Here is a 10,041-nt window from a genome sequence, read left to right as displayed (position 1 = left end):
TAATGTCCCTGACAGGTGACAATAGCTGTGTGTTTGTGTCTTTGTGATGGGAGGAAAATCTAGGGCCTTGTGCATGCTGGACAAAAGCACACTATCACTGAGCTATATTCCATTCATTTTTTGGGGGGCGGTGAGAGCAGGGTCTCCAGGATGCCCTTAAATTCATATGTGGCAGACTGACCTTGGGATCTTGATACCCCAAATCTGCTTGCCAAAGACTAGGGTGACAGGCAACAGCACACCCCACTATGTGCTGCTTCTAACTTCTTATTAGTCAATAATATATATTAGATACTATTCTGTATCTGTTGGCTAGGACACCATATCTTCCCTTTTGGCTTTCAGGATTCTTGCTTTACTTCATGTTTTATTAATACAGACATGGAGAACTTTAATGACACAGCTCTCCATTCCTGTGTGAATTTGTAAGATAGAGTCCTAGCGGAAGAACTTTTAGATCTCTCTCTCTTACACACACACACACACACACACACACACACACACACACACACGCACACCTCAATGCTGCAAATTTGCTGTTTTCCTTTACTGAGGTTTATTATCTCATGTGTGTAAGTGTTTTGCTTGCATGAATGTAAGTATGCCCCGTGGTACCTGGTGCCCTCGGTGGTCAGAGGAGGGCATCAGTTCCCCTTAGACTGGAGTTACAGAGGACTGTCAGCTCCCATGTAGGTGCTGGGAGTTGAACCTGGGTCCTCGACAAGAGCATTAAGTGTAAGCCAGGCATCGTGGTGTATGCCTTTTATACTTGGGAGGTAAAGGCAGCTGGATCTCTGAGTTTGAGGCCAGCCTGGTCTACATAATGAGTTACAGAACAGCCAGAGCTATGTACTGAGACCTTGTCTCAGAAAAAAAAAAAAATCAAGGGTTTTAAATAATTGAGCCTACTCTGCAGCCTGTTGTTTTCCTCCGAATTTATCACAAGTAGCTGTTCTCTCACCAATATTTGCACATGTGCTCACACGCTTATCAATGTGTTTGTGGAGGGGTATTCCTTTGTTTGTGATGGGGCCTTGAGTAGCTCAGGTTGGCTTTGTAGCCGAAGTTGGCTTGCGGTATTTTTGCCTATCCCTCCCAAGTGTGCTACGTTGCAGGCCTGCGCCACCATGCCTGCTTTCTGTGGTACTGAGGATGGAGCCCAGGCCTTTGTGCACGCTAGGCTAGCATGCCAACTCTACCACTCAGCTACATCTTCAACCCAGAAATTTCTATTTTTAAATCATATTTATTAGCAATTCCTCTGTGATTATTGACTGTTATGTTACAATCAGAGAAAGCTTTCTCTGTGACAAGATATATACACAAAGACTATATGCAAATTCATTGTTTTATTTCAATAACGTTATAATTTCACTTTTATATTTAAGTCTTTTCACCACATTTATTTATTTATTTATTTTGAGATATGGTTTTGCTATTTACCTTAGGCTGGCCTTGAACTCCCGATGTAGCCTAGGTTGCCTTGAAGTTGTAGCAATCCTCCTGCCAAGTCTTCTGAGTGCAGAATCACGGCTATATATATATGTGCCATCATGCCCTGCCCCGGGATTTTTCTTTTTATCAAAGAGAAAAATACAGACTCGTTATTCTTTTGATTTTAAGATTTTATCATAACAACACACAGCGAATGTTTTTCCTCCTGACCTGAAATGTTTCATTGCAGCGTCAGGGTACTGAACCTGGTGCTCTGTGCATACTAGGCAAGTGTTGTGCTGCTGGGTTGCTCAGCAGCCCTGGAATGTTCCTTTGATTATAAACTAATTTTATTGGTATGTGGGTTCATTTGTGGACTGTCTCTCTCTTTCCATCGATATGCCCTGTCTGCTTTTGCTTGTAAAGCTGTCTTAATTAGTGTGGTTTTAGGAGATATTTTGAAATCTGATGGGAGTGATTTCCTTTCATCATTCTCCTCTTGTTTATATTTCCAGATGGTCTATATTCAAGCTCTGATATAAAATTTAATTGTACGCTTGTTTGATCAGGGTTACAATGGCCAGTAAGACAATTTCATGACTCAGAATGGCCAGCGCCATTTTGGTTGTTGTTTCCATTCCCGATATTGCAGTGTAAACATTCCTAATGAGTCTTTTAGCCATTCCTGTTTTTCCGATTTGTTCACAATTATTAGAAGTCCTTGTGCTTCCTCAAAGTAAATGACTGGCTGCAAACCACTGGACAATATTCTCAGGTTGACTTGTCTACCACCGGGCATCCTCTAAGCTTCCTAGAGCAAGCAGCAGGATGCCTATTTAATATGGATATGAAGACTGACATCTGTTGTCCTTCTCATTCCATAATCCCAGCAGTTGTAGGGCTCTGCGGGCCATCTCTGTTCACTGTTTCTCCCAAACACTATACTATCTCCCATCTATGTATGTGATTCAAAGATGCAATTTTTCAGCCTCGCGAGAAAGGGAGGTTTGCCAAAAGGTACCAAGGAAAACACTTAGAGCCTTAATAACTGTAGATACTTTGGCTAAATTCTAATCTTTGTGTGGTTTGTCATAGACTGAATCCACCGTCTGCCTTGGCCTCTTCACTGAAGTCCCCAGGCATTCTGAAAGCCTCCTGGAACGTGTGAACGCAGCGATGAAAAGACAGAAAATTCACAGTGATTAAAAGCAGAAGGAAATGACCAGGAGCTAGTTGCCAAGCTCTGTCCTTCTTTATCCTCATCCATCCCACCGTGGTCCCCTCCAGACATCAGGCTAAAGGTTCAGTCTTCTCCGTGGACCTTGCCGAGAGAATGCTTCCCTTGGACTTTGGGTTCCTAACTCTTCATTTCGGGGCTTAAGGTAAGTGCGCTTGTCTTTGGTTCTTTTAGCTTACTCCAGGTGAGTGCTATTTATTTTAACTGCTAACCGCTGGGAAGGTGGAGGAAGAGGAGCTGCTAGATTCATGATGAGACACGGCAAGATGTCCAGAGCCAGGCGTGGCGCTACAGCCCTTTACCTCTAGCATTGGAAGAGGTAGGAAGGTTGCTATGGTTTTGAGTTCAGCCCGTTTACATACCAAGTCCATTGCCCCCCTCCCCTTATGGTTTTTGTCAAGATACGGTTTCTCTGTGTAGCCCTGGATGTCCTAGACTTCTCTCTGTAGACCAGGCTGGCCACTAACTCACAGAAATCTGCCTGCCTCTGCCTCCCAAGCACTGGGGTTAAAATTGTGCACCGCCACCACCACCCAGCACATACCAAGTTCCTGATCATCCAGGCTACACGGGGAAAAACTGCCCCAAAGAAGTAGTTATGTGCTAGAGATAAGGTTCGGCAGTTAAGAGGAGGCCATTTCCCCAGAAGGCACAGGTTTGATTCCCAGGATCCACGTGTAACTCACTACTGTTTGTAATTACAGTTTCAGGGGATCTGATGCTTTCTGACCTCCATGGGCACCAGGCATGCAAGCAGTGCTTAGACACACAAGCAGGCAAAACACCCAGAAATAATTCTTTTTTTTTTAAGATTTGTATTTTTATTTATTTTTTAATTTTTTTTCCTTTTTTTTTCAATTCCTGTCTTTTTATTTATTCATACACAACTACTTGTCTTCCGGCTTGTTGAAGCAGTAAGTCAGACAGCACTTGCCACAATAATGTCTGTCAAAGTGACTGGCCATGAAAACTCCAGCACCACATTCATCAGAAGGACACTCCTGACGAAGACAGCTAATTTTGCCATTTTCATCCACCTTATAGTACTTCAGTACAGCCAGCTTCACCTTCTTCCTCTTATGCTTGTTTTTCTTGGGGGTGGTGTAAGACTTCTTCTTCCTTTTCTTAGCACCACCACGAAGTCTCAACACCAGATGAAGGGTGGACTCCTTTTGGATGTTGTAGTCAGACAAAGTACGGCCATCTTCCAGCTGCTTGCCAGCGAAGATCAGCCTCTGCTGATCAGGAGGAATTCCTTCCTTATCCTGGATCTTGGCCTTGACATTTTCTATAGTGTCCGAGGGTTCAACCTTGAGCGTGATGGTTTTCCCCGTAAGGGTCTTCACGAAAATCTGCATCCTGGCGGCGCTGCCACCACAGATGGCGGATCGGAAAAGCTTTTTTTCCTTTTTTTATTACTTAAAATCCAAATTCCCACTCCCTCCCCTCCTCCCAGTCAGTCTCTTCCCTCTCCCTCCACAGACCTTTCCTCCACCCCCTCCAACCATGCACCCCGCCTTGTGGAAAGTCCAAGGCCTTCCCTACTGCCTCTAGGTTGAGCAAGGTTTATATCCAAAGAGAATAGGATCCCATGAAGCCGGTACATGCAGTAGAGACACATCCCAGTGTCACTATCAGTGGCCTCTTAGTCTGCCCCAGCTGTCAACCCCCTTCAGGGGGGCTTGGTTGATCCCATGCTCATTTACTCCCAGTCCAGTTGGAGTTGGTGAGCTCCCATTAGCTCAAGCAAACTGTCTCAGTGGATGACCCCGTCATGGTCTTGAATTCCTTGCTCACACTCTCACTCCCTCCACTCTTCCATTGGATCTTGGGAGCTCAGTCCAGTGCTCCGATGTGGGTCTCTGCCTCTGTTCCCCGTCTGTTGTTGGACGAAGGTTCTATGGTGACATTTAAGATGATCATCAGTTTGACTAGAGGGTAAGGTCAGTTCAGACAGCCTCTCCTCTATCACTTAGGGTCTCGGCTGGGTTCATCCCTGTGGGTTCTTGGGCATTTTTCTAGAGCCATATTTCTTGCTAACTCCATAATGGCTCCCTCAATCAAGATGTCTCTTTCCTTGCTCTCATCTCTGTCCTTCCTCCATCTCGACTATCCTATTCCCTCGAGTTCTCCTCCACCCTCCTTTACCCCCCCCCCTCTACCTCCTACCCCCCTGCTCTCAAATTTTTGTCTGATTCCAATTTCCAGGTGGGTCTATATATCAGAAACAATTCTTTAAAAGATGTTTTTAAGTGGTATGATGGTTTCTATGACCGCAAGCTGTGGTTTCGTTCAGAAATGACCGCTTCCCTGGCTGCATGCCTGAGAGAGGTTCCTGGACCGGGCGAGGAAATGTACTAAACCATCTGTGGACTGGGATCTGTATGAACTCTGGAAAGTTGGTAGCAGCCGTGCTGAATCTAAAATGTGACTGACATAGGCACAAAGGTGGAGGAAAGGGACCAGACGCCATGGCCTTCCAGGGAAAGGGAGGGGCATGAGCACGGGCTTGCAGAAACAGTGCTGTAGTTTTTCATCATTACCTGCCAAGGAGTAGGTGTCAGAGGTAATGCTGAAGAAGTAGGTCCTAGGGGTCCTGGTTACCAGGATCAAATACTTGGAGTCTAGCCTAAAAATACTTGACAGAATTTTAAGCTGATGGATGATGGGTGGGAACCAGCGGGGCCCATATATAAATTTGTAATGGTGGCCCTACTGAAGGGACTATAAAGCAAACTTGAAAGTAATCTAGTTCATGAAAACTGTAAGGTTCTTGTCCTCTGTAGACCACTAAAGGATCCAGCATACTTATCACTAGTGATAAGAAGCTGCCTCCATCCACTGCTGAAATTGGTTCCCATACAGTTGGGGCTTTGTATCAGAAGGGATGGTCCCCAGGAGCACCACAGGGGATCATTTTACGGGAACTGAGGCTGGCAGTAGGGAGATGGTAAATGAATGCCGTTGTCCAGGTCAGTAATGAGAGCATCTTGAACTAGGTTAGCAGGGTAGCTGTTACTGAAGACAATCTCCGCACGCACGTTTGCTTGAAGAGACAGAATGACTTAAAGGGCCAGCAATGAAAACATGTGATCTGGAAAGGAGCCCAAGTGAGCGGGTACTCCCCTAGCAAGTTCTGAAACTTGTCATGTTTTCATGCTGAGGCCATGATTTTTTTCTTTAAAAAATATTTATTATTTTATGTGTATAGGTGTTTTGCCTGCATGTATGTAAGTGTTCTGCATTTGTGCCTGCGCCCTTGGAGGCCAAAAGATGGCTCTGGATACCATGGAACTGGAGTTATAAATGATCGTAGGTCAACACAAGGGTACTGGGAATTGAACCCCAGTGTTTTGTAAGAGTATTAAGTTCTCTTCTGCCACTTCCATGACAAGATTCTTTTGGTTTTTTGAACAGGGTTTCTCTGTATGTAGCTTTGGAGCCTGTCCTGGAACTAGCTCTTGTAGACCAGGCTGGCCTCGAACTCACAGAGATCCACCTGCCTCTGCCTCCCGAGTGCTGGGATTAAAGGCGTGCGCCACCACCGCCCAGCCATGACAAGATTTTTAATTCCTTCCTTTTAAATTTTTTTTCTCATTTTGTTTTCTTTATTTTTTTCTCTTGAACATTGCTTTATTTGGGGGAGGGGTGCAGGGGCAGAAGGCAGATGTAAAGGAACGGGAAACGGCGCAATCAAGATAGATGATGTGGAAAAACACATAGAATAAATAAATTAGTTAAAAAAGAATATTGAGTGCTCTTAACTGAAGAACTATCCCTTTGGCCTTCTCTTTGCTTTCTTAAGACTATTGTTATTATTTATGTATATGTGTGTGTCTGTATACCTCAAGTGTGCAAGTGTCTCAGGAAGACAGGGAAGGTGTTGAGTCCTTGGAGCTGGAGGGACACAGGCAATTGTGAGTGCCGGAGGTGGGTGCTGGGAGCTGTGCTTGGGTCCTCTGGAAGCTGAACAAGTGCTCTTAAGCAGGAAGCCACTTCTCCAGTCCCTTATGAATGATTCTTAAAGCCCGCTTTACTCTGAGTCTGCAGGGTCAGCAGGGCCAGTGTGTGTCTGAGGATGAGGAACACGTTAGTTATAGGATCTTCCACTAGTGTGAAAGAGCTCTCTTACCACAGCAGGACAATCCTAGACTCTCCCTCCCTCCCACTTGCCTTTCTTCCCTTTCTTCTCTCCATGACTCATAAGTTCTGTACCTACATCATGGCCCAATGGTTCTCCTAGGGGACCCGGACTAAGACATAAGAGTGAGTGAGCTTTTGGCTTCTAGAGTCACAATAACTTGGTGAGAAACAAACTCGATCTACCTTAGGTATGTGAACTAAATCAAGCAAGAAATTTGACGTGTAATATAGTACTCAGGCTAGCGATGTGGCTCGGTTGGTAGAGTTTACTCGGCATGCACGAAGCTGTGGCTTCGATCCCCAGCACTACATAAACTAGGGATGGCGGTGCATGACTATAATTTCAGCGTTTGGGAGGTAGAAGCAGGAGGATCAGAGGTTAAAGGGCATCCTTGACTACATAGGCTAGCCTGGAGATACATGAGAACTTGTCTCAAACAAACAGCAAACAAACAAGAAACCAGTCACTCTTGGGCTGAAGGAATAGTTGAGGGTAGAATATTTGAATATTTGGTCCCTAGCATGAATGGGACGTTGTGTTTAATTCCTTTTAAAATCAAGACAGTTGTGAGGATTAAAGTTTATAAAGTGTCTTCACAGCATCGTAAGACCTTGATAAATGTTAGCCATTCTTACTAGATATGAAGAATGAAGAAGCAGGACTCAGAATTAAGTGTCAAGCTGCTTGCATTATATAAAATTATCATAAATATTTTAAATTTTAATTGTCCTTTTGTGCGTAGCAGATTTCCTTGTGGTATAAAGAGATTCGGAAATCCCTTCTTTCCTACTTCTGAAATTCTTGGCTTCTCCAGGTTTTATGATCATTGGAAAATACACTATTAACTTATATATCAAGAGATATACATACATAAACCTCCCAGGGCTGGAGAGATGGCTCAGTTGGTAAGGTGCTTGGTGTACAAGCCAGAGGTCCTGAGTTTGACTCCCAGTACCTATGCAGGAAAGCTTGGCATGGAACCAGGCACCTGTAAGTTTAGTGCTGGCAGGGTACAAACGGAAGGGTCCCTGGGGCTTGTTGGCCATCATTCTAGTAAAACTGGTGGCTCCTTGTTCAATGAGAGACCAAAAAATAAAGAGGGAAGTGATAAAGGAAGATTAATGTTGACTTCTGACCTCCACACACACGTGTGCACGCAGGCTCGCCCCCCCCCCACTACAAATTCTGGAGTTCTACAAGGTAGCTCTTTTTTTAAAATTATTTATTTATTATGTATATAATATTCTGTCTGTGTGTATGCCTGCACGCCAGAAGAGGGCACCAGACCCCATTACAGATGGTTGTGAGCCACCACGTGGTTGCTGGGAATTGAACTCAGGACCTTTGGAAGAGCAGGCAATGCTCTTAACCTCTGAGCCATTTCTCCAGCCCAAGGTAGCTCTTTATTACACTATTTCAGTCATTCCTAGTCCTGCAGAAATATTCTTCTGTACTATGCAAGAAAGACCTGTTATTTTTGAGCTTTGTCATATAAAAAGAAAATCAGTCACCCTTAAAAACCTAGGTGAATGGAAGCCTACGTTAAATTGTTTTTATAAGCAAAGCCTTATTTAGAATAGTTTAGATGTAAAAGAAATAAACACTGAAGAGGCAGGGTGGGGCGGGGGTGGGGAGATGACCCAGAGGTTAGGAACACTGCCTACTTTACAGTGGAGTCCAGGTAAACCCCCAGCACTCACATTCTGGCTCACAATCCCTAACTCCAGTCTGGGAGATCGGATCTCTTCTTCTGGCCTCCATGGGCAATGTACAAACACCATACAGACATCCATGCAGGCCAGACACCGATACACATAAAATAAAAATAAAAACTTTGGAAAGTATGGTTTAGCTACTAAACACGAGTTCTCAGGCATTCTGTAAAGTATACACTACAAAAGATTTTCTCTCTTCTCAAAAAATGTTAGTAAAATGAAGATGTTCCAAATTAAAACTCTGGACAGAAATATGGAGTTAAAACTAACAAAATGGAATTCGAAAGGCAAACTATAAGTTGAACAAAAATTTAAGAAATTTATTGGGATGGAAAAAAATTTGATCCAAGCAGTGGTTTATATGAAAAATATTATGGGTTTTAGGTTAACCACAGCTCCACCAGAGCCAATGGTGCAATTTTAGCTTGTAGAAAAATGAGTGTACTCTATTCTAATAACGAGAAACTTACTTTCCAGTTCTGCTATGTTCGGGCTATGTTAGGTGATTTCCAAATTCTTTTTTTTTTTTTTTTCCGAGACAGGGTTTCTTTGTGTAACAGTCCTGGAAGTTGCTTTGTAGACAAGGCTGGCCTCGAACTCACAGAGATCTGCCTGCCTCTCCCTCCCGAGTGCTGGGATTAAAGCGTGCACCACCACTGCTGAATTCTTTTCAGAAGTGTGATTCTCTGACCTAGAAGTTCTAGGCCTGCAGGAGGCAGGAGAACTGTTCGAAGCTGGAGTACAGCCTGACCTATATAACCTGGGCTGCATGACTGTGTGACTTTATACTCTTGGGGAAGGGAGGGCCTGTTTGTGTGGTGCCCCGACCTCGGATCCCTGTTCCGAGCAAGGTGATGGGACAGCCTTTCCTACATCCATTCCATACCATGTGGGACTTCACACAGGACTATTTTTCTTGAGTGAGGAGCTGGAGCAACCAGTTTCCCCTAAAGTTTGCCTGATAAATACATTTCTGATGAGCTGGCCTGCCATTCTGCTGTCTTGCGACAGCTCTGCAGGGCCCATCCCAAGCTGCCTGCCTGCCTGCTGACATTTGGTAATCAAGGATTTCAGTGCAAGGCATCAAGGTCAATGAGAGACAATGGGGCCTCAATGAAGCCACAAGAAGGATGAGGGCAGACATGGATACGGGTTTTGTCCACAGTGTAAAAGACTGGCTGACATGGCTTTGTGGGCCTCCTCACCAACAAGGGCCGTTTCCTTTCCATTTTAAGCTATAAACTGGCATTTCCAGACATTATAAACATCTTGTAAGAAAAAGACTGTAAAAGAGAACTAATCTTTGGGGAAAAATTCAGTAAAAATAGAATTCCAAACTGTTTATTCAGGACCTTTGTCTAGTGGACAAAGATTTGGAGGGTGGGTCACAAAGTATAGGGTCGTTCCCTGTGAGCAGGGGCAAGCCCGTTAACAACCCTGGGCCCCATTTCCTTTCTTTAGGATGAGGAGGACCCCACCTTGCTACTTCTAAGATGGGAGGAGCACACTAA

The 10,041-nt window shown here is 44.3% G+C and overlaps 1 protein-coding gene across 1 annotated transcript; it reads right to left on the bottom strand.

Moving 5' to 3' along the window:
- Positions 1-3,523: 3,523 nt before the first annotated feature.
- Positions 3,524-4,063, bottom strand: LOC121441777 (ubiquitin-40S ribosomal protein S27a-like). The gene has a single exon (XM_041643065.1). It carries the CDS (start codon positions 4,027-4,029, stop codon positions 3,559-3,561), a length of 471 nt encoding a protein of 156 aa, XP_041498999.1. The 5' UTR covers positions 4,030-4,063; the 3' UTR covers positions 3,524-3,558.
- Between the last annotated feature and the right edge of the window lie 5,978 nt (positions 4,064-10,041).

Source organism: Microtus oregoni, unplaced genomic scaffold, assembly GCF_018167655.1.
Source record: "Microtus oregoni isolate MIOR12 unplaced genomic scaffold, Mior012 000002F_ref0000024, whole genome shotgun sequence".
NCBI classification, from domain to species: Eukaryota; Metazoa; Chordata; class Mammalia; order Rodentia; family Cricetidae; genus Microtus; species Microtus oregoni.
The sequence above is the reverse complement of the archived record's forward strand: the minus strand, read 5'-3'. Positions and strand labels throughout refer to the sequence as shown.